Genomic DNA, 26,233 nt, shown 5'->3' with positions numbered 1-26,233 from the left:
AGGGTCACAGACGAGCCAACAGAAGACCACCAGGCAGGAACCCGGCATCACCATCGATCCAGACTGCCCCCCTTAGCCTCGGGGGATCCACCTAGGCCCACGCCCCGACAAGACTCATGCCAAAGGCGCCAAAGAAGACGAGCACGCAAGCCCAGACGCGCTTCGAGCCCCTCAGGACACGCCAGCTCTCGTCGGAAAGGAAATCCTCAGCCAGAAGCTCAATCAATGCGGCAAAGACGAGCAACCCAGAGGAGATGGCATTCATGGTGCCGACGAGGATGAGGCCAAACTCCGAGTCCGGGCTGTAGAGTCGGTGAGTCGCGAGACCGATGGCCTGGCCGATGGGCGTGGTACAGCCGTAAGCAAGGGCCATCATCCAGGGCTGGAGGCTGCCCTGGGGCCAGTCAATGTTTGCGATGCGGGAGCCGAGGGCGAGACCTTCAAAAGTCTGGTGGAAGGCGATTGCGATGAGGAGGATGACGAACTCGTGGCCGACGGAGACGGAGAGGGTCATGCCGATGAAGACGGAATGGAAGAGGATACCGACTTCGAGCATCATGCACTGGAGGATGTCCTTTTGGTGCTGCTGTGCGGGGGTCAGGACGATGCCGCCGTTGGAGTTGACTTGCACGGCGCGGTTCTCCTCGTCAACGATGACGCGCTTCTCAACGCGCTGCTGTTGCTGCCCCTGATCGGTTTCATCGCCAGCCTCGGGTTGGTTCGGGGCGAGTACGGCATCATCGGGTCGGCAGCACATCTGGCGGGCAGGGGAGAAGACCATCTCGATGATGGTGACGAGGAAGATGCCGGCCAGGGCGATGGCGCCCGGCATGGCGGGGTAATCCTCGACCCAGAAGGAGCTCAGGCATGGGTTGCCGAGAAGGGTGAAGGCCGTCGGAAGGAGGTGAACGAAGGCGGTGGCGAGGAGGACGCCGGTACCGAAGTGACGGACAGCGAAGAAGAAGGGGCGGGGGATTCGGATGGCGGGAATACTCTTGGCAATGAGCGGGAAGGCGCAGGCGAGGAAGGAGGTTGCGAGGATGATGAAGAGGGCGCCGACGTGGAGGGGCGTGTTGTAGGCATCTTCGTCGCCGAGGCCGCCGGTCGGGCAGGTTGAGCGAGCAGTAATGCGATCGTGGTCGTGGGTGTGGGCGTGACGCTTGGCGATGGCTTGGGATATTGTCAGCTTACATTGTATTGAGGCATTGGTGGTGAATAAGAAGGAGTAAGGGGAGTCTAAGTGAGATGAGGCGCAATGGGATGAGATGAGATGGAATGAGATTCGTATCTTGATACATGTGCGCAAAGGGTGGATGAGGCCCCGTCTTTCGAGAGACTTTGACGAAGAAAGATCAACTTACAATGAGTAGTTTCTTTGGTCGCGACAAGGAAAGACGCGACAGCCTCGGGGCTCTTGAGGGCAGAGATGATGGCTGAGCAGCCAATGACGGACATGATCCAGCTCACCCAGCCCCAGAGGGCGGAGCGGGCGGGCGCAGAGGCCCAAAGGAGAGGTGTATGGTCATCACCACCATGCACCTTTTTGTTTCGGGGATGGAAACCTGGGAAGAATTAGTATGCGTTTAAGAATGTTGTGTGTGGTTAAATGTCGTTGAAGATGCCGGCCGATGCCGCATGCACACCGAGAGTGGTGAGTGAGGTGAGTGAGGTGAGTAATGGGAGAGAGGAAACACTGATGTTGTTGGTCCCAGTCTCCGCATCATCGCACTCGTAAGACCCCCCAACGTCGTTGAACAATAATGTTCAGGATTTCTTCATAGGAACTCAAGACTCACCGTGTTTCCACCCTCCCGAAACGCGTAGCCTCCGATCGGGCTGCAGACGTGGCAACGTCTGGTAATTCATGTCGTCACCCCGGCCGTCGGATCCATCGCCGGCGCCGCCCCGGGCCCTGCGTTGCTCGCGGGCGTTGGCAATGCCGTTCAGATCCTCACAGGTGGTGAGGTCGGCAGACAAGAAGGGCGGGTTCTGGTTCCAGTCTGGATGCTCCAGCGTGATGTCGTCGTTGCGCGAAGGGCAGTTCATCGTGGGCGAGAACGACCTTTTGCTGTGGTTGTCTTTCTACGGGGGGAACTGGAGTCCTTTCGTTGGGTCGATTGGAACTTGTCTTCGTTACTGTCTACTTGCTGTCGGTCTCGATTTGGTATGATTTGATGTGGTGTCTAGTTTGATTGGAATCGTAAGAGGATGGAGTTATGAGAATAAGGAGGTGGAGATGGAATCACACGAGTCAATCTTTGGAGGTCACTGGGGATCAAGGTACCTTAGTACCTCGAGGTCGTCAATTTGGGTACCTTGAGGTAATGGTGGGGGCTCGCTGTGGTGTCAAGTACTTCCACACCCAACTACATATGAGTAGTGACATCCAGTCGCTGTTCTCTTCGCAACCTTGAGGGAGCCGGGTGCAGCAGGGCCCCAAGCCTCAGGGGGGAAGAGGAACCTTGAAAGACCTGGCCCGACTGGCTGTCCCTAACTGTGCCGTCTTCGGGATCTAGAAATTTTTAGGGCAGCGGGGCGGGAACTTGCTTCGGCCAAATGCGGAAGCGAGTCACACAGCCAGTCTCAGCCTCAGCATCACTCATTCTGTAATCCCTAAGTACCTACTTCCATCAAGGCGATTAATGAGAATGAAAGCCGTGTTTGAACGTGGCTGCCGGGGCCGAGGAGGGGCTCCTGGGCGGACGGAGGACTGTGCCGGTGGGACTTTGCACTTCATGCTCGTAGTGTAAGGTACTGCGTAAACCGTAAACCCAATCTTCGTACCGCGAAACTCGGACACCGATGTTGACTGGAGACTCTCGGAAGACGGCAATAGGTCAGATACTTCGGATGTTTAACTTGAACACTGCTCAGGCTTGCTGTAGTCTGTTCATCATGACTCTCATCCCCTCCTCTCAGTCCTTCACTCAAGGTGACTTGTGGTGGGCTTGGCTGACGCTGGTGACCTCGTTGCGTATCACCGCTACCAACCCAAAGTCCAATCATTAACACCCTCTCCGTAACCTCTTCGCGCCGAGGATAAACAAGTCATCACCACTACCGGCAATGCATATATCCCCCCTTTCCCCCCAAATCTCAAACCGTTTGCCCGCATCACTTAGACCCCGCGAAAAGAACGTCACTGCATATAGAGTACCCGGTTCTTCCCATAGTCGCATTGCCTGCCACCCAGTGATGGGCGTTCCCGCTTACCCCATGGGGCTGAATGCTCCCGCTCTATTCCGAAGCTCAGGCCGCAGGACTAGAGATAGCCGACAGCGACAGATAGCGGATAAGTCAGATCCAACTCCTTCTCCTCCGTGGCTGCGGTCGGCCGCTGCTTCGAGTGTGTTCGACTTCGTGTCTTGACTTTGACTGCAATCTCTGCTTCTCTCGCTGTGACGAGGCCAGGTGTCATGCCCTGAAAGGTGCCCAGGCCTCAGACCGCCCGGTGCGAGGTTAGAGACGCGTCAGTTGACTTGGCCCTGGCTTCTTGGCTGCACCTTGGCCACTGGTCACCGTTTCTACAACGTAGTGTAATTTCAGCCCTTGAGTCTTGGCCTTGGGCTACAGCCTACAGGTCACACAACTGTGTCCGGTGCCGGAGTGGCTTCAAGTGAGACTCAAAACTCATCCGAGTAGAGGGCAATCGGACCCGGAGATGGAGCAGAACCAGCAAGTTGACCCGGGTCAATTGCGTGTCGCCGCGAGTCTTCGGATCCGAGAGCCGTCTTGTCATGGGGCCATGTGCTTGCCCGTGACCGAATGCTCGGAGACCGGCGCCGGTTCGATGTTAACTGCAATGATGTCTCGCCCTCTTCCGCTACCATACAGATAGCTGCAATTTTTTTCGTCAAGGAAGGAGGCATAAGGTGCCAAAGACATGAGGATCAAGTTGGGCTGGAAATGACACTCTTCTTGATCGTGCAGTTGGGCGAAGGAATGCTTAGACACACAGCACTGGATGATCTCGAAATCAGGAAAGATCGCAGCGAAAACCAGATCTGGGCCGCTGGGTTCTCAGATCAGGTACGTACTGAGAGTACGCCACTTCTCATCAAGGTTAGCTTGGTCCCAGACAGAAAATTACATAAGAGCTCTGTGCTCCCTCAAAGGTTAACCAATCAGTGACATTCCGTTAGTCATGTCCTTCCGATCACATGAGTGTGAGCCAAAGCGGCAGGGAGAACCGTGATAACCTTTAGAAACTGAGCTGAGGAAGATTAACAAGAAGCGGGATGAAATTGCAAACCTTACGGGCTATCTCGAGCGGTTCATTTGCACATTATTCAAGTCATTGGAAGCTAGGTTATATAGGGTGTTCCGTTGATCGACCACTACTTTGAGTAAGGATTGTGAGGTGAGTTGTCCTTCACCGGTGACATCCTGATGGCATGCTCACCAGATCTCACTGTGACGGGCGGCTCTGTCATAGACCTCAACTCAGTCAAAACTTTGACCTCAATTAGGGACTTGTCTTCCGAGCTACTCTTGAAAGGATGATATCGAATATTGAGGAAATCGATGACCATCTCTCACCAGGGCCATGAAGGTTACTTGGACTCCAGGTTTCGTTGGGGTGAGCTCTGCACTTCGGTACCATGTTGTCTATGAATCTGCCATGATTCATCATCACCAGATAGAGCTCATCGAATTGTCATTGAGTATAGAGACTTCATGGATCGATTTTTGCATGAGATGTCTCGATACTCTCAGTTAACTTACGACTCACCTTTATGTCAGATGCAATGAGATATGATCACTTTACCAGCATCCCTCATCGGATTTCGAATTGAATACAATTCAATTCCTTGTACTGAGGCGTGCGTTCACGGTACGCTAGTGCCTCTTCACGATGCCTACGATGATCAAAGACATCTCGTCTAGTTACCTTCTGCCATCATCGGCGATGGATCTGGTCAGATAGATCATAGATCTAGCTCTTGAGTGTCGTAGGCCGTGTTTCGTGTAGCAAAATGAGACAGCTGATATCTGTTCGCAATATCACCTTGAATCAACGCAATCATGTTGGCAGGCAATGAGTGAGTTGAATGACTATGAGTTGTCGGCCGATGCCACAGCTTGTGCCTCGATGTTGTGGTAGATGCTTAGGCTACTTGAATCGCGTCGGCTTCGGCTTAAGGTTCGGAATCCCCCGATGTTCACCGGACTATGTTTGAGGCCGCCGTGATTCTACTTAGGGCGGCGCAGGGCCTCTGGTATCGAGTAATCGCTACGAAGCTGTTTATGATTGTTGACGTATGCTTGCGATAGAGAGCGCATCGAATGCGATGGGTGGATGTGCCTTGACGAGAAAGATACCCCGGACGTCCCACATCTATCCTTCCGGGCATAGCACGAGAATCTTGGTTAGGCTAGGACCTACTGAAACTGACTCACTCGAAAGGGATGATGAGTTGAGAAGTCGCTCTAGTTTTGTCACGGGCTGAGTGTGGGCGGCTGAAGTCCCTAATAGACACTATTAGCCATCGGAGAAATAGACCTCATCGAGATGTCACACTTAGGATAGCGACATGAGTTCCCTAATATAGGTAAACGGCGGCGATTGCGGTCTAAATTGTCTTGACCGGTGCCCTGTTGTCGGGCGCTGGCTCAGAGCCCTATGGCCTGGCCGGAGATCGGGCGGGATTCTGACCGGACTCTCGGAAAGCTCTTTCGTGGTGGCCTTATAAGTACCTCCATAGTATCTCTTCCCAGCAGCCGGTATTGAATCTTGAATGGTTCTCGTTGGCCTTCTGTTGAACATGACTCGATGCAACTCCCAGCTGCAGAGCTGTTCTCTCCGTCAGGTCGTCGACATCAACGGAGGCTGTTTCACGATGATAACTTCACTTGGCCAACCTACTCCGACTTACACCAAGAACTAGGGAGACTCTGATTGATATGGATACCCTGCTCAACAACAGGACCATTGGGCGACGAAGGGAATAACGTGACACAAAACAAGTCATGGTTTCGACAACCAACACTTCTTCCCTTGAAGGGGGGCTCACCCCGCAATTTATCCCCCGCCTAGCGTCGATCCCGAGCCCCGACCAAGCGCTCCCCATGTCTTCAAAAGGCCATGTATCCCGCGGGATTCAACTCTCTTCATTCCACCCCGCAAAATCGTACGGTCGTCTGCTCACCCCGCTCCCATTCCGGCAAGCAAACCCACCGCCAACGGCCCATTCAGAGTCGATTTGATTACTCTCCGAGGTAAAGGCAGAGAGAAACGTCAACGGAAACAAGGGCACAGTCACATACCGCAATACACCTAGGAGATACCCGAACAGATGGGCTCACAGTCGGATGACACTCGGACTTTTGCGTAGACCTCGGCGGGCGAGAGAGGATACGAGTAAACATAAGGCTCCGGTCCCCTCCTCCGGCGGCCGGGACCGTACATGAAGCCCCGACGCTGCTGTGACGCCTGCCGGCGGCGTCACCGTAAATGTGTTGTTCAACCCGGCGCGACGGGTTGCGGCGCCTGCTTCGAGGCCGATCTCGAATGTCACTTTGACACGACGTTACGCTTTAAGCATGCGCCGGGCAGCTCCAGAAAGGCAGCTCTCTCCGGGGACAGAGTTCAGAAGGCGGATCACCGAGGTTTGACTTGACCTTCCTTTCTCAGATGATGCTTTACCGCGCCCACCCTTCCCGTCGGGCCCTCCGGGTCTTCTGCCAGCCCCCTCCTCTCCGAGATGACCTTTTCAGCTTTTGTCTTTCGCACCCCGTTTCGTTTTTGTTCATTTGCCGATCACTCAGTCCCTCCATGCAGGTCAGGAACTTACTCTCTCTGTCCAGCCCGACGCAAGAGCGAAGTAAATCGTGTAGACGACGCAGCATCCGAGGCATCCTCATCACCGGCCGTCCAGTCCGTTCGTACAGCGGGCGACAGAAGTAACAGCTTTACATCTCACCCATCCCCGCACGGCTTGACGCCATATGAAGGACAGCTCAACTTCGGCTACTCACCGCCGGCAACGCACGCGTTCCGGGCCGAGGCCCCGGCACAACGATTCACCGGACATGGATCTCACGGCGATGGTAGTGCGCCCATCGGCTTTGTGTTGAACAGCGGGCCGCCGCAGGAAAGCCAACAACACCGGGATAGCCTCACATCAAGCCCCGGGTATCTCGACTCGGCGCGAGATGGCACCACTTCGGATAGCGTACAGTGGCAATCTGGAGAGGTCCAGCCACAGCTCCAGATTTCATATCTCTTAGGGGACTCGCCGTCAACGCAGGCCGGATCTTCATACCAGATTGCCTCGGAGCGTGCTGAGAGTCTCATTTCGGATGCAGAATTCCGTATTCAGCCCGTGGACCCCGAGCATTGCGGATTTACCGGACGCCAGGCCTTCTTGTTTCGCACGTATATCTTGAGAATAGCGCCTTCAGTGAGTGTTCTCTTACACCATTTCCGTCCTTTTTGGCGAGGATACAACAGCATCTAATGATCCCAGATTGATGCGTGTCACGATGCTCGCCCCTTCACCCTTGACGTCCCCCGTCTCGCCCTTCGCAAGCCAATCTTGCTCAACGGCATCTTCGCACTAGCCAGTCGTTTCGATACGCAGGGGAACGACGACACAAGCGAAAAATCGGACTTGGAGAGCACGTACTACCACAATCGCTGCATCGAACTGCTCATCGAAGCTTTCTCCCAACCCCCAGAGACATGGGACTCGATTCTGCTGACGGCTGTCGTGATCATGCGGCTCTACGAAGAGTACGACAACGAGACAGACTCCCACTACCATCACCTTCGAGGCACGAGGAACCTGCTCAATCACGACGCCATTGCCCGTTTCGTGACGCAAGGCGGGTTGGCTGAGGCCGCGAGCTGGGTCCACCTACGACAGGCACTCTATGTGTTCCTAGTTCGCAGGACGCCAATCGAGATTTGCCTAGAAAACTTTGAGAGGTCTTCTACGTTCAGAAGCAACGACGACACAGCGCACGCGAACCGAATCGTCTATCTGTTTGCGAAAGTGCTGAAACTCTTCTTCCCGGAGGACGGATCGGGATTCAGCACAAGCAGCTCAGAGACTTGGGAGGAGTTGCAGAATGACGTCGACGTGTGGTTTAAAGAGAAGCCACTATCTTTTCAGCCCCTTTTCTATGAACGGGCGGATGTGGCCAAAGGAAGACCGTTCCCGACCCTGTGGATGGCCGCAGATCCAGGTATGAACCTTCACATAACAAACGCTGCTCTGTTCCTCTTGACTTTATGGAGTAGGAGAGTCACTGACAGCAAGGCCCATGCAGGCACCGTTGCACTCGGGTACTACTACGCTTCGAAAGCGATATTTTCCTTCCAGGATTACAACAGCTCAAATCCGACAGCAGGATTTGAGGGAACGAAGAAGAGGATGGACAGCGAGGTGAGTTGCAGTCGAATGAAACGCATGCACTCGACTAAACATCACACAGCGTGAAATCACGTTCTATTTATGTATGCTCATGGGCTTGGCCCGGTCAAATGAGGCTGTCAACGCATACTACTTGCCCGCACACATGCTGTCTCTGTGTAAGTCAATCGATACGATATACCTGCTAGCCCCGTGACCCTAAAACTTCTCTCAGGCGGCCATTTGATAAGACATCCCCTCGAACGAGAACATACAATCAAGTATCTCGCACAAGTAAGGACCATCGTCCAATGGAAGACAGGGGCGTTGGTAAAGACTTTGAAGGAGCAATGGTCACAACTTGATAGCTTTCAATCAAGATGATTCAATTTCACTGGCTATGTGTCATGGTCATTGTCGACTCTATCTCTTCTCTTCACACATTTTTGCATCGTAGATGCGTACGTCGGAACGTTCTCGGTGTCACGCGCAACGGACCTCGTCGGATCAGACGCCATCGTTGAAGCTGTAATGCTTATCCCAACGCTGCTGTTTATTAGAGACGTTCTTAAAGTAAGGCATCGCAAGCAGGCAGAACATGACTTACAGTATCCCATGGGCGGCGCTTGTCGACAAAGCGCAGATCCGTTCCAAGTCGGATGCGCCCCTCAGGGTCGTAATTCTTGGTCGAAGCATGAATCTAGTGTCGCAGTCAGCAATCTGCAAACATACTTCCTGATGCAAATGCGGAAGAAACATACCATGTGTGCCGAATGGAAGACAACATCGCCGGCCTCGTACGCGCTCACCAGCCACTTCTTCCCATACCGCCGTCCAAAGTCCGCCGGCCCATCACACAAGAATCCCGTGCTCATCATATTCGCATTGAACGCATTTTTTGTCTCCTCATCGCTCATCCCGGCTGCCTTTGCCTTCGTTGTAAACTCGTTTTCAATCTCTTCGCCAAGCTTCTCGCCGTCCTGCATGTAAATCAACCCGCCGCCCTCGAGCCGGACGTCTCCGATCGGCACCCATGCCGTCACGGACGTCGGCTCGCCGTAGCGCATGAAGGACTGGTCATAGTGCACGCCAATGGCCTTGTTGCCTGGGGTGTTGTTGCGGAGGAGCGTGCGCTTTACGGTTAGGGTGTTTTCGTCACCCCAGCCCGTGAACTCGGCGACGAAGTTGCGCAGGACCGGGTGGTTGCAGAAGCCCCGGACTGAGCCGTCCTCGGAGCCGGCATACCAATCCTCGGTGTGCGCCTTGAGCGCCGCCTCGGTGAAGATCTCGGAGCGGTCTGTCTCGCCCGGCGCCGCGTTCTTGACGCTGCCGGCGCCTATGCCTGGGTAATCTGCGGCTGACTTTGCGTCGTCGAAGATGCCTTCTCGCGGAGACGTGCCGGGCTTGATCACGCCTGAAGGGGCGAGGGAGTTGAAGTATGATTCGCGTGCGGAGAGCACGTCTTCGCGGGGGATGAGGCCCTTGATGAGAAGGTAGCCGTGTTGACGGTACCGTTGGCGGAGAACATCGAAGTCTTCTGTGAGGTGGGATTGAATGAGGGGTTCGACTTCGTTGGCGGAGAGGAGGTCGTCGTTGACGTGGAGTTGGACACCATTGATGGTAGGAGGGGCATCAGGCGTAGGTGATTCAGCGTGAGGCATTGTGAAGATTCGAGAGAGTTTCAACAGAGATAAGTACTAAGACCCCACCCCACACGACGGATCACCCCCTACGACAGATCACCCAATTCGGCCAGATTCAGCCAAAACCGCTATTCTATATATATATAAATAATTGAAAATTAAATATTTTAAAAAATACACAAGCTATAAAAAAATATAATTAGTATGGAAAAATATTTAGAAAAAATCATTTTATATTATATTATATAATAATATTAGGTTTAAAATATGCTTCTAAATATTAGTATTTACTAGTAATTTCTATATAAATACTAACATTATACTTTATTATATAACTCTTTTATTTATTAGAAAAAATAAAATTTTAAAGTCGATTATTTTTAAGAGATTTAAATTGAACTTATATAAATAGTTTTTTATTAGTAATATAAGTATTATTATATAGAAATATTAAGTTATATTATAATAAGTAGTATTTATAAAAACTTAAATTTCCTAAGCTTATATAATTAGTATAATACTAAAAATAGTATATTTAAGCTTAGAAAAATATTTAGAAAATTATAGTCTTTTAAAATACTTAGCTTTATTTATTTTTCATAAAGTTAGAAATCGTATTTTTATATAGTAAAAAATGTTATATTTTATTTAATAATATCTTAATAATTATAATAGATTATAATTTATAAAATTTATCTTAGTAAGAAAACCATATATTATATATCTAAAAGTATTTTTTATATACTTTTAATATTATAAAATAAAGTAGGTAGAATTAGTGGTTTTTAACTGAATTATACTAAATTAGGTGATCTATCGTAGGGGGTGATCCGTCGTATGGGGTGGGGTCTTAGTTATGGCGTCTATAATACGGGCGGGTTAAAATATAGAGTGTTCGTGATCAGGATACAGCACTTTGAGAAAGTGAAAGAGACATGAAGACAAACTCGCAGGATCGCAGTCATCGCTCAAGAGTTCTGAATCCCCTTATATACCCTCCGTCATCTACATCTCCAGGTCCCTCATTGGGGAATTTCGTCGCCCAAGAGTGGCGTCCTCACGTATCCACGAGCATCTCGTGAAAGGGAATATAACCCGCGGAAAACCCATAAGGCAACTAGCCGGCGAAAAATTACCGAATCAGGCTTGACCGGCGGGAACGCTGGCCAACCCTCATCCCCATCTTTCCCATCTTTCCCCGCATTTCGTGCAGTTTCGAAGCAAATCCGGCCCGCGCTTGACGTTGTCACTGCTCCACCTTGCCTGTTACGCACAGCCGGAACGCGGGCTCTGCCAGATTAGCGACCAAGATAGCATTGGATGGGCTGTGTTTCGCAGTTTTGTGGCAGACCTGGCAAGATGGAGGGTCAAGAGGGTGTTTAGAATGGATAGCTGTCTCCAATGGTTCGGTCCAAGTGGGATCCCCGGGATTTGAAGCATGGGGAACCTCGCTTGAAATAGGCAAGATCTCGCCGGCGGAATGAAGAGTTCAGTGACGTGCCCGAGGCAGGCTGACGGTCTCGGAATGTCGTCCTGTCTTCCAGCCATTCCGAGTCGTTTATTCATCAAATGGTCGGGCCCTCGCGTGCGGTATTTGATCCGGTTGGTGAGGTTGAATATCCTGGGTGTTTTTGAACGTAAAAGTAGTGTGAGAGACTCCAAATTGTAACCTGACATGCACGTGACTCTCAACGCAAGTTGATTAGAGTTGGTGATTAATTCGTAGTATCAATCTATTCAGCTACTCTTATATGCGTACTTCGCATCCAAAGCTTCAGCTTCCACGATATCCGAATACTAAGGCTCACTTCACCTAGTTGGTGCCGCCGCAGCCCTGCTGATCAGTCAAGGCGCCGTAGAAGCTCTCCTTATACGCAGCATCGAGATAGGTCTGGAAGTTGGCGTCAATGAACGGCACCTGGGTCTTCTCATACTCAACAAGAGACAGCGCGCGCTCAGCCGCGTCAGGAAGGGCATCCCAAGCCACGAGAGTGCGCTCAAAGACTTTGTCACCATCAGCGCCCGTGAAAGGCGACATGGCGTTGTCGTGAATCTGCATCTTGGGGTGCGTCGACTCTAAGTAGGAGATGTCGCCAGTCTGTGCAGTATCCCATAGCGTGTGATCCCTGGTGAACGACACGCCAACGGGGAAGACGGCCGATACGTCCGTGTCGCCCTCGCAGCCCCAGCGGTTGACCCAGACGACGATACTGGCCCAGTAGTGAGTGTGGCCGTTGTCGTTGCCCTTGGCCCAGCGAACCTTGGGGAAGTAGTATGAGTACATAATGGCGGTACGGCCTTGACTGCTTCCGCGGCGGACGTAGACCTGTCCGGTTCCGCCGTTGCCGCATCCGCTTCGTCCGCCACCGGTAGGTCTCAAACCAGCTCTGCAAATGATGATTAGCTCATGCTATCTTTTATGTTGTTTCAAGATGTTTGTTGGCTTACCCGAGACTTCCAAAGGCGTCAACAGCCGGATAGGGATCACAACCTCCAGAAACGAACAGCTCAGGGTTGAACCGGAGCTGAAGTTGGCCCTCCAATCCCAGAGACGTTGCCTCGTTCAAGGCGGCGACCTTGTCGTGGTCGATCCAGTTGAGTGCAGTGCTAGTCGGAGCGGCTGAAGAAGTCGAAGTGGCGATGGTAGTGCTCCACACAGATGAGGTGGTCACAAGAGAGGAGGCAGGCTCCGATGAGGTCCAGGAGAAGGGTGCGCTCGTTGAGGAAGGAAACTCTGATGGGGGAGCCGAGGATGACCACGGTGCGGAAGAAGTCCATGGGTCGTAGGTCTCAGATGCAGTCTCCGGGTCATAAGACTGAGAGGGAGTGGGGACCTGCGTGGGCGTCGCAGGCTTCTCGGTGGGCTTCTCAGTGGGCTTCTGCTGGGTGGGCTTGACCTCCGGGACAGACTCGGGCAGATCAGGCTTGTCTTCGACGGGATCCAGTTCGAATTCGGGCATCGACCCGGCGGCCCCGGAGCCGGCCGCTGCCGACAACACCGCAGTCTGTCCCGCCGCGATGGGCAGAAGCGCACCAGAGGGCGCCATGACAAAGCCACCCAGGATTCCTCCGATAATAACCGCGCCGACAGCTGCGGCAACCGTCTCTCCGTTGCTCACATGAATCGGGGCCGGCGTGGACGACGGCTTCAGGGCACTGCTATGCCATGTTGAGGAAGGAAGTTGACTAGGCTTCCGGGTAGAAGAAGGAAGTGGGCTCCATGTCGGTTTCCGGGAAGAGGAAGGAGCATAGCTACTCCAGTGAGAGGAAGTGGTGATACGGATCGACTTGGAGAACGTCGATGGAACGTGAGATGACGTCTGATTTCGGGGAGGCACGACACTCGGGGCTGGCTTCGAGCCCGGGGCCGGCTTCACACTTGGGAGAGGTTTAATCCCAGGGCTGACGGCCCTCTCTGCCAATGCATCGCCGTCATCCTGCGACTCGGGGTTGTAAGGACTGTCGGGAGAGGTGACCTGACCAGTAATGGTCGTCGAGAGCAGAAGCAAAGTCAATGCGTGTCGGATCATGATGGGCAATTAAGGAGTGACTGGAGGACTGAGAAGGAGTGCAGTGTCCTCTGGAGTATAGCTAGTCCAATACATGGCACGTTTTGCGTGGATGATTCCTTATATCTAGGACGGGCATTTGTGTCGATGACGGAGTTTCCGTCAGCTTGATAGCCTTACTTGCAATAAAATTGGCTTTCAGCGCCAGTTTTACTGAAGATTAGCATCTCGTAAGGATGGAGGCACACTCAACTCAAATACAGTGTGGGATGGAAAAGTTGTAGAAACTCTCGGTGAAATATGATTGACCGATTCAGTTTGCTCTACTCACTCAACGCCATGAACATAGTGCCTTGGCAGGAACTCCACATTCCCCAAAAGCCGATGATATGATATAGGGTAAGGTAATTGGAAAGGAACAAATGCGAGAGGCGGCGTTACCGACCTGCCATAGACACATGTGTTTGATAGTAATATGCATAGCCCGAGTAGAGGTGTATGTAGCGACATTAACGCCTGAAAACTCGCCGATCACTCATTGAGTGCAACTCAACTTTAACGCTTGTCCGGATGCAATCTGCCACAGTATATTACTAGGCTTAGGAAACTCGAAAGAAATGACTAACACCATCCGGAGCCTTTTCCACCTGCGGATTATCACAGCGGTGAACGAAGGTGCCACTCATAGAAGCACAGGCCGTTGAGTATCGGTGAGTCCGGCTACGTTGGAGAAGATAGGTAATTTGCAAGAATTCAGGCGGGGCGGGAATGGCCGAAGAAACCGAGTTGATCAGCCTCACAGACCGTTTAATCAAAGCTAGTTTGGGTCAACTCAATTCAAGCCCATATTAATTGTCACTCATTGAGAGTTTGGCTAGCCGAGTTGCAACCCCACTCCTTCCGGTTCGTAGCGACCCTTCATTTACCAAGCATGAACTAGTTGCCCCGATGTTTGCTCCGATATCACAACTTGAGGCGCATAGTATGCCCACGTCGTGCGATGCACTTCATTCTGCCTGGGAATGCCACTTATTCGAATTTTCTGAATGGCGGCATACCTTTCATATCATCCTAATGTTTTGCATCCATCCTCAATGACCCCACCTTCGAGGCCTAAAAATCATTAGCTTGAGATTCTGCCCACGCCACATAATCCTGGCCGAGTTGTCAAAGTAAGATGGCAAAACTAAACAACGTAGCGAATCAAGAAAAGATTTAAAATTCAGCTGCCGGAGACTACCAGTAGACGCACCCTCTTATTCCTGGTCTTATGCAGCCGCTGGGAGGTTTTCAGTGACATCAGTGATAGACCGAGTCCGACTTTGTCTGCTACGGGGCCCATAACATCTTGTTTTCAAGGACCGATGGGGTTGGTTGACTAGGCGTAACGATCGTCAAACCCAGCAAGAAGTCACGTGAAAACCCGTTCGAGACAACGTTCTTTCATGAGGCTGAGTGTAAAACATCACTCTCACGGCCAGAAGGTTTCACCATTACTTCTGTGTCGTAAGACAGCCAGTCCCCTTTACTCCTGGTTTCCTTCGATGAGGCAAGTAAGTTGTTGTATGTATTCTTTTGCTCAAAAGCTGTACAGCTACGTTCGAGTGCTACAGATACCACAGGGACGAACTTCTGGGTTTGCACCACATTGTTTCCACCCCATCCAGTCACTAAGGAGCCAACTCATCATCGTGTCCTCCAAGTCAAATTACTGGCTACACGCGATCAGTCAAACTCACACACACCGACAATGATAGTGTCAAAAACGATTGAACTTACTCTAGGCAATCACTCAACCGAGAGATACATATTTGTCTGACCGTTCTCCCTCTTGATAATAATCTGGTCAATGCCCTTGCGAGGAAGCATGCGGTATACGGCTCGGTAGAAAGGAGTTTGGTTGAAGATGGCCCAGTCCGCTTCCTGATCGGGTTTGACGCTGATCTCGTCTTTGAAACGGAGGCCGTACTTGGTGCGGTACTGGGCCATGGCTGTCTTTGTAGCGACGTTTTCGACGTCGTCAATAACGACCCACCACAAATCGTCGGGATCGATTCCCTCCTTATCGCAAAGAGCCGCGAGAACTTGGGACATGTACAACTTGTCCTCGTGGTCCTCTTCCTTGCCATTGTAGGCTAAGTACACGGTCATGGTTTTCTTTTCCACGTTGATTCTGACCTTGTCCAGCGGAGCGTTTCCCCAGGAGTAATGGGGACTGGTGACGATGTATAGTCCATTTTGGTATTCCTCAACCGTGTAGCCGTGCTCTTCCAAGATACCGGCATAGACTCCCAGAAGCGAAAGGCTCAGAAGGAGATAATAGTAGAGAGAACGCATTGTGAATTGTTTGAAGAAGTAGAGGCTGGAGATGAGGATACGACCAGGAGCCTCGAATCCGTAAAGTTTGGGAGTCTGGGAGTTTTAAGCAAGCCAAAGACCATGAGGATTTGCCTGGATTTGAGGCCATTAGGTAGATAAAAAATCTGATATTCGCCGATCTTGTTATAGCCAATAGGTCTCTCACTCGTGTCCTTGTGGAACTATCAAGGTGCCCAAACGAGTTTCGGAGCGACCGTCCAAATTTCCGTTTTTGCTTTTTCTGTTTTTCAAACAATCACGAGATGTTTCAATCATGCTTCGTAAGTTACCAGGCATGGGGAAAAATTCTTTTGAGGCGTCTAGGTCGGTACGTTTAGCGTATACAGACCATGATGATCACTTAGGTAACTAAGCCTCATTCTCCAACGGGTAGTAATATTAAGGTTACGGCAATTCGTTGAAAGTGGATACTATCCCTAACGGCTCGACTCTTTATGCTTTCTCACCGTGATTCTCCGTTGATTTAGCCGCTGGAATATTGTGTTCGAATTACGAGATGATAGCCTCATTCCATCTATTCCACGGAGACTGCAGCCTTTTGACGCCTGCTCCCATGGACGACGCCGCCAGGTGGCCAGAGATATATAATAGCCAATGCGGACACTGGTTGTCATTTACCACCTTCTTCGACAACTCGAGCTCGACCGAAACAATGAAGTTAATTAGTTTTGCAACTTTCCTGCTTGCCAGCGTCCCGAGTGTCCTCTCGGCCACCTTGCAAGCACGAGTAAAGGACGTGGCCGTAGATGGCAAGTGGAAGAACCATGACGACATCCACTCTCTCCCAGCTGAAGCTGCTTCTGGATCTAAGGGAGAACTTCAACTTCGTTTTCAGCCCTTCATCAAAGTTTTGGGAGGATGTGTTCCCTTCCCAGCCGTAGATGCTGAAGGCTATCTCGGGTATGTGCACATCTACTCTGTCTCTGATGGTGACTAGCTATAAGATTTTGAGACTGACTAAAATGAAGTGCCGGTCTCAAGCCTACCGGCAAGGGAAATGGTGACTGTGGGTCTAGTGAAGGTCAGCTCTATGTCAGAACTGGCACAGTCAAAGAACGCACCGGAATCATGTACTCCTTCTACGTCCCCAAAGTCAACAAGGAGCATCGTCACTACTGGGCATCCATCGTGGTATGGGTTTACGGTGCCGAAGTCAACACCGCGCAACCCGTGGGCATCAGCTACCAAACCGACAATGGAGTGTACGACGTTGGCTCATATCCCGCCACGAAGTGGTCGTCGGGCGCTAGCCTGGTGGGCAGACCCACGCATCCGCTCGTGGCTTACTGGGGCAAGAAAATCGTTGGCCCGCTCACCGAGAACATGGAAAACACCCTCAACCTCCCAATCATCGACTGGGATATGCTCCCGGAGCCTGCGCAGAAGCAGCTAGACGGTGCCATTTTCGAGCACACCTCGGTCCCCTTTATCGACAAGAACTTTGGCGATAACTTGAACAAGGCATTCGATGAGGGTTTCTATGCCGATCTTCCGGGCGGCGACGGCGATGAGGATGGAGGTGACCCCACTGATCCGGAGCCGGCTGGCCCGATGCCCTCCAAGGCCCCACCGGCGCCCACCGCTTCGCACAAGCCTCTGCCGTCAGATATCTAATAGAACTCAAATCAGTAGGCAGATCGGCGAAAACTTACCAATTGTATTCACGGTGGATAGTGACCAGTATCACATAAACATCAGGCGGATGTGCTTAGTTCAGGTCTATAAAGGCAAAATTAGGGGGTTATCTACTCCGAAGTAAAATAGATGTTTGTCAAATTTTGCGGTTAAGTCACGTTTGTTAATTGCCATATCACAAGATGAACAATTTGTTCCCATCGAAGGGGCACGTAAATATGACGCCTCAACTGAGATGTTCCGATCCGAACGCTCAACGTCGCTGTGCTATAACGTTCAGGAGACAGTCTGGGATACGCAGTACATATAATGACTGGGGCTAAAGAAATCTGTAGATCATGCTGATAATCTCGAATTGAGCTTTTAGAAACGTCCATCAAGAGCTGCGACACTATCTAGCCTGCTCCGAAGAGTTTTAGAACTGTACAGTGGACACTTGAAGTAGATGTTATCATGTATCTAGGCTCTCATGTGGTGAAATAGTTCGGAAATTAAGACTTATTATTCCTCGTCTAAGTATCGGATGGCCTTCTCAAGTTCTCTATGGACAAACCGTTGAACGAATTGTAAATAGATCAGTACAGATAGACTTTCGTCCGATCGTTCACCCAAGAACTGCCGCCTAACCCAACTGTCGAAAGCCGAACCACTTCTTCCAAACTAGGTAGTCATTGATTATTTGTCCAAGCCGGTAGGCTCGGCAGCCGCGGCCGTTGTAGTGACAGGAGGGTCATCGGCTGGAGGCACATCATTTGAAGGGCAGTCAGGCTCCTTCTTTACACCAGCATAGAAACCATCACGGTAGGCAGCGTCAATCTGAGCCTGGAAGTGCTCGTCCGTGAAGGGAACCTGGGTCTTCTCGTACTTGACGTCCGTCAACGCCTGCTTTGCGAGCGCGGGGAGGGAATCCCAGCTGATGAGGGTACGCTCGAAAAGCTTATCACCATCCGCGCCGGTGAAGGGCGCGATTGCCTCGTCGTGAATTTGGATCTTGGGGTGTGTAGCCATATCGATGCCAACATCCGAGGACCTGAAAGAGACTTCTCCGGCAGAAGCCGAGCCCCAGTTCAGGTGGTCAGTGGTGTAGGAGATTCCGACGGGCCAGATGGACGTGATGTCGCTGTCGTCGCAGCCGAAGCGGTTGACCCAGACAACGACACTAGCCCAGTAGTGGCGGTGACCGTTGTTATTTCCCTTGGCCCAACGGACCTTGGGCATGTAATAACTGTAGATAATTGCCTTCCGGCCCTGGCTCTCTCCACGACGGACATAGACTTGAGCCGAGCCACCGTCACCGCAGCCACTGCGACCACCACCAGTAGGCTTCAGACCAGCGCTAGTTCACGTCGTATCAGCATGTTTTCATCCTCAAAGAGTAATCTATGCCAGAGGAGTAACTGAAAACAAAGGAAGTTTACTTACCCAAGGTTGCCCTGGGCATCTACCGCCGGGTAAGGATCGCAACCTCCCGAAACGAAGAGGAAGGGGTTGAAACGAAGTTCCAAGCTTCCACCAACAACTGAAGGCTTCTGAGTGAATGGAACGACGGCGTCATGATTAATCCACGGGTGACCACCAGAGTCATCGCCATCGCGGGGCAATAGTGATGCAGAAACGGTCTGGGAGACGGCGAGGCAGCCCAGAAGAGGGCTAAGAGATTTCAACAACATGATAGCGGCAAAGGAGTGACGGTTAGCAAGCAGCAAAAGAGTGTGGGTAGACAATGGAAGAGGTCTCAGAGCAAAGGGGGACAGCTACTCAATGTAGACTTTATTTGCAGTTTCACGTCGGGGACGCACTATGTTTCTTCATAACCTGGTGCATGTGTTGGTGGGCGGCCGCGGAACGAGACCAAAACTGTAAATAAATTGTCGCCGGGGAAAACGAGGCGATGCCTTACGATTTCGAGAGCAATTTGAAGGACTTAGGTAAGTGCCATTATGTCCCTCTTCCAGACTCCCATCTGACTCAAGATCGGATTTGTCCGTACGCGCACCATCAGGAGACCAGGATGTGTTGGTTCGTTCAGCGCGAGAGTCTCAGTCCTAATTCACTGCTTTGTTTAATACTTCTAGTCTTGGCCATTGCCTCGTTTGTTTCTCAGTCTTTGCAAAAGCATCCTGTGCAAGGGCTTACTTGTGTTTTCCCCATCACTCTTCATTCGGCTTCCAATATCCACTTGGTCAATGTCAATATAGTATCCATTGTCAGAGATTAAGCCACAAATATGATGGCGAAAGGCAACCTACGTTTGGAAACATTCCGGTACTGAGCCCTCACAGTACAAATTAAGTATTCGTGACTTAAATTGGCTAGACTAAGGCAAAGTCCTAAGTCCTATAGTCCATGACTAGGAACGATCAACTGAGTTCGAGATTATTTATTAAGCTTCAGCAGTGTCTTGGCTGTGGAATACGTCAAAACCATTCCGTGAATTCGGATATTGCCGCCTGATGGTGGAACTCTCGGCACACGGGGTGGCCCGCCTCTAATTTGGACACTGTCCGTGCCGCAAGCTAGAATTCACGAGGAAATTCCCGTGGTTCGTCCAAGCTCTGGTAGCGTCAACCTTGTTCTGTCAGAAGGAACCGATTTTAATGAGGTAAAGCCGCAACAACGAACTACAGGCTTTCCAGCAGCACGCAACTGCGGTTCGCAGCTGTTTCAAACACTGTCTACCAAGGGCGCGTTGTTGCCGAGTCCGGCGGTGCCGGCGGGAGCATGCTACCTATATATACCTTCTCTACCAGCGTTCGCATACGAATCCAGTCAAAAAATTGAACAATGTGTCAATGTCTGGAAATCTTCTTCGAGTGGCTCCATCGGGAATAATACAGTCATGGATTGCAGGCTCTCTCACCCGTGTTCGATGCTGTTGATTGGATAGTAGCCCGAGTCGACGCAACTCTCCATGCCTTGGACCATGTTGGGCTTATGTGCCCTGAGTATCCGTAACCGAGGTTCATATGAACATTGCGTCCGATCGGATTGCAACTAACCGTAGATATCTAGCCTTCAAAATCTTCTACGATCTATTCTTGAGCCTATACTCCTCGACGTGACTGACACGCAAGAAAATGCATCTAATATCTGGGGTTGCTCATGTGCACAGGACACCTAGTATCAAGTCGTACTGGGATGAAATCAAGGCCAACTTCTGTCTCCAAACTCTTGGATTCCTTCCAAGCACGGCCAAACGGTAAGCACCAATTTTTGCCTACTTAAGCATGCAATCCATGACCTGCAATGGCGACCACTCTTCCCCAGATCTTCACATCTTGGCAAGTAATGAGGATTCTAGGAGGGCAGCTTATCACTTGACTTTGAGCTCGTATCACTGTACGCGGATTAGTAGTCGAGTCTAGTGGGTTACTTGAGCTTACTCAGAAACACCCAGAAGCTCATGATTGATCAAGTTTCTGGATGATGCATGTCAGAGGGGGCGCAGCTAGTCCATGACGCTTCTAATACAGCAAGTGCCAGGCTTCTGTTCAACACACATGTGGGATCGCCGAACCTCAGGCCATACACGCAAACTTTCAGATCTCGACAGGAATTATTGATCGGGGAGGAACTAGGAGCCATAGAAGCTTGAAACGGTTTCCTCAAACGTCACTACGTCTTAGAATTCTCATATATACCTATGTCGAGGTGATATCTCGTCGTCAAGCTTAACCCATCCTTTCACAGGTGTTAGAACTACACGCAGCGTACATTGAGTATTTGATATTCCGAGCGAAATGGAACTCAGATTCTATTTTATAATCTCCCTGATGGCAACTTTAGCAACTGGCCAAACCTGTTACTGGCCTAATGGGGTTCCGAACGATGTTGTCAAACCTTGCCCTGTTGCCGCGGGCACCGAAGCAGCCGCGTGCTGTTTCGAAGACCATTATTGCCTGACGAACGGTCTTTGCTTCGAACCTTTGACGTTAACTATGTATCGTGGGGCTTGCACCGACGATACTTTCCAGTCAAGCGGGTGTCCCAAGTACTGCGACAAGAGCGACATACCTGGAGGCGGTGAGTGAGGCTTCGATCGACAACTACTAGACAAACCCATTCATGAGTATAATTGCTAATATATGGAATCATGCCTCATAGACAGTTCGCTGCATATCGGCGTCTGGACTTGTGGTAACGCACGATTCTCTTGCAGCAACCTTCAGAATTGCGCGACCGGCAACTTCACCGTCAGTCTTCCCGGCAAGATTATGTTGAACGAAGCGGCAAGCACGGATCTCGGAGACAGTCCCGCAACTACATCGACCACTGGAGATAGCACTATTACGTGCCCTGTGGGCAGCGATACAGACCGCCAAGGCAGCATTTCTCCAGGCGCCGCGGCGGGTATTGGCGTTGGCGTCGGTGTGCCTCTTACGATTATTGCTGGAGCACTAGCTGTGATGCTTTCGCGCGAGAAGAAGAAGACGGCGAATACCACGCAAACGTTAGAGATGACTGAGAACGACGGGTCAAAAACTAGTGGTTCGAATTCACAGTTCGTTTGGGGCTATGCCAACGCGGTCACTCCCGAGCTATCTAACCAGCAGCATGTTCGACACGAGCTGCCTCGATGAGGGTTAGAGACTGTCGATTGCCTTAATTGAGAACCACTGTTATGTTCGTTGATAGAATTACAGTCTCCAGAGTATGTTTCAGAATTTGAGTTTGCTCCTGAGTTTTACACATATTGGATGTCTTGATTGTATGTTCCTAGTCTGTTGTATGAGTTGAAAAATCTAATGAAATAGGTATCAATCTCGCTATAAGTGTAATATGTCTGTGTGACCTGCACACTCATCTGTACGTAGATGCAAAGAAGAATCGTAAACATGTCCTCGTACATAACGTCAATCAAGCAAAATATTCTGCTCGACGTTTGTTGATCCTGAAAACGTCTACCATAACGTCGCGACACCGGCAAGAATAGTCGTCCAAAGCAGCACCCTTGTTGGAGACAGCGAGCCGGCAAAGTTGCCTTCGCCCTTCTGGCCCTTTTCGAACCCTCGTTCGTCTCCACCGAGGTACAAAGCACCGAGGTCTGTCAGCCCGCCGTCGCCATCAAACAGCGACACGGAGTTACCGGTCCAGGCATTGGCCTCGTTGTCGGATTAGAAGTCCAATTCGACCGCGGCATACAGCCGACTGCGCAGGGGCCAATTAGGGGCCCTATTTATAATTATCATAGCCAGCCTAACCTACGGTTAGAACCTCCTTTTTACACCTACTACGCAGATATTTATATAGTTTAATTAATCTCTTCGTTAACTATAGTTCGAACTAACTACCTTATAATAGGGATACTAATACTAATTAGTAATTAAATTCTATTATTATAAATTAGTAAGGTATCTTGCTATATAAAAGAGACGACCTCTTAATACCGCACGGGATAGGAGATTCGTACTAATTAACCTTATAAAAGTAAACGAAAAAGGAGGCGATTCTTAAATACCGTACGGAATTAAGTAATCGTAGCCCTTTACTACTTACGAGAAGTCGACGTTTATTACGTTAAACTACGTTAAGTAATAGAACCGCTTAAGTAATTAGCCTTTTACCGTCGCCCCGAGTAGCTTTTCTATTAAATAACTTTTCTATAGCCGGCCCGCGATTAGAAATTAACTAGTTAAATTAATAAAAATATAATATAAAAAAGCACCGCGCGATTGAAAAAGGGGATTTTTAAACGTAAATATTCTTACTTAGTAGCGAAAGTAACTTTATAAGAGTTATTAAGCTAAAAGATCTATGGTATATAAGAAAGTCTATTATTATAAAGATCTTACGGGTACGACCTTAAGCCCGCGATCTAAACGACCTCTTTATAGCTCCCTTAACTACCCCCCTAGGTATTACTTAGGAATATAGTATAAGGGACGGTTTAATAAAGGAGGAGGGGATTTAGAAGTCCTAATAATATCGAGTTAAGAATATTACAGATCTCGAATATTAACTTAAAAAAAAGGTAACTACCCTAAAGTAGTCCTACGACCTCCCGCTAAAGTCACTATTAGCCTAAAAAAAGGCTAAAAAGACGAGGATCTAAGGGGAAAAAAAAAAGAATCCTTTAGAAGGCTACTAAAGGGCTTCTTTTTTATATTAGCTCCTAGCGCGAGATTACTAATTTTAAAAAATTAACTAAAAAAGCTATTTAAAAATTATAAAGAGCACGAGGCTTAAGAAGTTAGAAATATACGGGATAGTAATAACTAGTAAAGATCCCGGGATAATTACTATATCTTCTTATAGTAATATAAACGTCTATTACTACTATTATTAAAAAAAACTACTAAAACCTACCCTTTTATACTAAATAAAAAAAAAGATCCTAATAAGTACGATAATTAGCGATCTAAAAGGGTAATAATAATTATTAAAAATAATAAAAATAAGAGTACTAGCGAGATAGTAAAAAGAAGCGGGAATCTCCTAAACCCCGATAAATTCGTTAGGTAGCAAAAGTACGAATTTATTATAACTAGCGCGCGGATTAAATATATCCCCGTTAAAATTAAACACGTTAGTAACTACTAATACGGGCATAAGCTAGAGCACGACCCTTAGTAAGTCAGGGTAAAAAAAAGAAAGATAAAACCCGATCCTAAATAGAATCCTAATCCCTTATAAATAAGTAAATATTAACCTGGACTATTAGGGGACGTAAATATATAAAATCGCGGATTAGCTTAACGGTAAGTAAATTAACGTAGTATTAATTTATTTAACTAAGGTCTATAAAAAAAAGGGGCTATAGGGGCAACCCCTATTTTATAAAATCGTAAACGACCTTAGCCACTAGCTAGATAAATATTTTGCGAGCATAAGCCTAAGAATCGTAAAAGTAGTTAATAAATTCCTCTACGGGCGAGGGGTATTACTAGCGTAACTATAATTATAAGAGCTATATAAAATACTAATAGTAATAATTATAAAAAAAGAATTCGTACTATAAAACTAGGTATAGGTCGATAGAGCGTATAATTACTTTTATAAATTTAGAAAAAGGGTAAACGACCCAGATTTCCTCCTTATAATTACTAACGGAAATCTATTATCGCAAAAAGATATACCGGGGCAAAATATAGTACTAAAAGTACGATAATTAACAATTCTACTTATTTCGATCTATAACTCGTTACCGCTATTAATACGAAATTTAGTACTAATCGGCTAATAAAAAAAGAGGTAAACGACCCAAAGTTATTAATAGTACGCAGTAACGTAAAGATCGTATATAAATACTAAAAATCTAGTAGTAAATACGAAGCAATTCATAGACCTTAAAAAGATCTTCCTAAAAAAGAAATTATACTCTAAGGGGAAATATAAGATCTTATAAAAAACCCTAATAATATTTTATGATTATTATAAAAAAGTCGGAATTAGAGAATATTAGTACTATTTAGTAATTAATATCGTACTCATAAGCAAAGCCTTTAATTATTATTACGAAGTAGTACATAATCTCGATCGAAACGACTTTCTTAGTATAATTAACGCAATCCGAAGCTACTTCGAGACCTACAATAAGAACCTAGAGCTCCTATCTAAGCTACGAGCGATTTTTTTCGTATTTATAGCTAGGATAATAAAAGGCAAATTATAAATAGAGATCCTTAAAGAGCTTATTAATCAAATCAATAAGCTAATAAAAACCTAGCTAAATAAGGGGATAAACGAGCAGAAAGTTAAATATCTCTATACTATAATCTAGTATATACTAAAAATAAAAATAATACTATACTAAGTACCCGAAAACTATAAAACGCTCTACTCGAGGCTAAGATCTAGCTTTAATATTAAAATAAAAATACCGCGCTAAACCTACCTCTAAGCGTACGACGGCCCTTATTAATAATATTAGGTCGATCGAACGTATAATAAAAAAAGAAAAGAGGCTAAATACGGTAATTACTAATAAAGAGGCCCAAATTCGTTAAATAGATAGAGATTTAACTTATGGGCAGGGTAATAAAAAAAGTAATATTATATTTATAAAAAGGATAGATATTAGTTAAGTAACTACTCTAAAAAAGAGCGTACTAAATCGTACGAATAGTATAAAAAGTCGAGGGTAGTAGATAATAAAACTAGCCCTCGTTAGTTTAACTAATTCCTCGTTATATATAAAGGCAGATCCGGGGGTATAGAACCTAGTAATAGTAGCTAAAATAGCGGCCTAAAGCATATACCCCCTATAAAAAATTCGGAAAATAAAAAAGATCTTACCCCCTATACTAACGAATTAGATTATAACAAAATCGACGAGGTTAACTACTCTTTTTTCGCCCCGTTAAGCTCTAAAGGATATACGAAGCTAAACGAATAGAGGGTAGTAGAAGCTCTTAATAAGTAGGCTTTTATTTACGGATAATAAAAAAAGGTCCCTTAGATAACGGATATAGAGGTAGCTAAAAAAGCAAATTTAATAGGGCCAAAGCCCATTCTCTTAATAATTAAAAAGAAAACGCTATCTTTTTTAATATTTAAAGAAAAGGAATATAGTACTAAGCAAATCTAAGAGCAGCCAGAGGGGTCCTTTTTATACTACCTAGATCTATTAAATACTAAGCTCGTATAGGCATTCTATACGAGTAAAAAGTACGGCCCAGACGATTTCTATAAAATTATCCTAAATACTAGAGTATCGTAATAGTTAACTAAAAAAAAAAAGTAATTCTAAGCGCTATAAAAGATTACGCTA

General features: G+C 48.4%; 9 protein-coding genes across 9 annotated transcripts; 3 read left to right on the top strand and 6 right to left on the bottom strand.

Annotated features, from left to right (window-relative positions):
- Positions 1–91: 91 nt before the first annotated feature.
- CLUP02_00602 (ZIP Zinc transporter) lies at positions 92–2,046 on the bottom strand (the record flags this gene model as incomplete). Its single annotated transcript, XM_049279649.1, has 3 exons — positions 92–1,170; positions 1,362–1,562; positions 1,797–2,046. The coding sequence occupies 3 exons, from the start codon at positions 2,044–2,046 to the stop codon at positions 92–94; spliced, it is 1,530 nt and encodes a 509-aa protein (XP_049135606.1).
- A 3,475-nt stretch (positions 2,047–5,521) lies between these two features.
- CLUP02_00601 (uncharacterized protein) lies at positions 5,522–5,972 on the bottom strand (the record flags this gene model as incomplete). Its single annotated transcript, XM_049279648.1, has 2 exons — positions 5,522–5,794; positions 5,877–5,972. 2 exons carry the CDS (start codon positions 5,970–5,972, stop codon positions 5,522–5,524), a joined length of 369 nt encoding a protein of 122 aa, XP_049135605.1.
- A 435-nt stretch (positions 5,973–6,407) lies between these two features.
- CLUP02_00600 (uncharacterized protein) lies at positions 6,408–8,741 on the top strand (the record flags this gene model as incomplete). Its single annotated transcript, XM_049279647.1, has 5 exons — positions 6,408–6,609; positions 6,808–7,403; positions 7,470–8,390; positions 8,440–8,536; positions 8,593–8,741. The coding sequence occupies 5 exons, from the start codon at positions 6,408–6,410 to the stop codon at positions 8,739–8,741; spliced, it is 1,965 nt and encodes a 654-aa protein (XP_049135604.1).
- A 123-nt stretch (positions 8,742–8,864) lies between these two features.
- On the bottom strand, positions 8,865–10,018 carry CLUP02_00599 (phytanoyl-CoA hydroxylase; the record flags this gene model as incomplete). The annotated part of the gene is made up of 3 exons (XM_049279646.1): positions 8,865–8,903; positions 8,965–9,057; positions 9,119–10,018. 3 exons carry the CDS (start codon positions 10,016–10,018, stop codon positions 8,865–8,867), a joined length of 1,032 nt encoding a protein of 343 aa, XP_049135603.1.
- A 1,795-nt stretch (positions 10,019–11,813) lies between these two features.
- On the bottom strand, positions 11,814–13,530 carry CLUP02_00598 (NPP1 domain-containing protein; the record flags this gene model as incomplete). Its single annotated transcript, XM_049279645.1, has 2 exons — positions 11,814–12,387; positions 12,449–13,530. The coding sequence occupies 2 exons, from the start codon at positions 13,528–13,530 to the stop codon at positions 11,814–11,816; spliced, it is 1,656 nt and encodes a 551-aa protein (XP_049135602.1).
- A 1,767-nt stretch (positions 13,531–15,297) lies between these two features.
- CLUP02_00597 (uncharacterized protein) lies at positions 15,298–15,846 on the bottom strand (the record flags this gene model as incomplete). Its single annotated transcript, XM_049279644.1, has 1 exon — positions 15,298–15,846. The coding sequence occupies one exon, from the start codon at positions 15,844–15,846 to the stop codon at positions 15,298–15,300; it is 549 nt and encodes a 182-aa protein (XP_049135601.1).
- A 694-nt stretch (positions 15,847–16,540) lies between these two features.
- Positions 16,541–17,502, top strand: CLUP02_00596 (necrosis inducing protein; the record flags this gene model as incomplete). The annotated part of the gene is made up of 2 exons (XM_049279643.1): positions 16,541–16,788; positions 16,857–17,502. The coding sequence occupies 2 exons, from the start codon at positions 16,541–16,543 to the stop codon at positions 17,500–17,502; spliced, it is 894 nt and encodes a 297-aa protein (XP_049135600.1).
- A 696-nt stretch (positions 17,503–18,198) lies between these two features.
- CLUP02_00595 (NPP1 domain-containing protein) lies at positions 18,199–19,193 on the bottom strand (the record flags this gene model as incomplete). The annotated part of the gene is made up of 2 exons (XM_049279642.1): positions 18,199–18,859; positions 18,946–19,193. 2 exons carry the CDS (start codon positions 19,191–19,193, stop codon positions 18,199–18,201), a joined length of 909 nt encoding a protein of 302 aa, XP_049135599.1.
- Positions 19,194–21,296: 2,103 nt separating this feature from the next.
- On the top strand, positions 21,297–22,229 carry CLUP02_00594 (uncharacterized protein; the record flags this gene model as incomplete). The annotated part of the gene is made up of 3 exons (XM_049279641.1): positions 21,297–21,550; positions 21,632–22,079; positions 22,167–22,229. The coding sequence occupies 3 exons, from the start codon at positions 21,297–21,299 to the stop codon at positions 22,227–22,229; spliced, it is 765 nt and encodes a 254-aa protein (XP_049135598.1).
- Between the last annotated feature and the right edge of the window lie 4,004 nt (positions 22,230–26,233).

This window comes from Colletotrichum lupini, chromosome 1 (assembly GCF_023278565.1).
Source record: "Colletotrichum lupini chromosome 1, complete sequence".
NCBI lineage: Eukaryota > Fungi > Ascomycota > Sordariomycetes > Glomerellales > Glomerellaceae > Colletotrichum > Colletotrichum lupini.
This window is presented reverse-complemented; position numbering and strand designations above follow the sequence as displayed.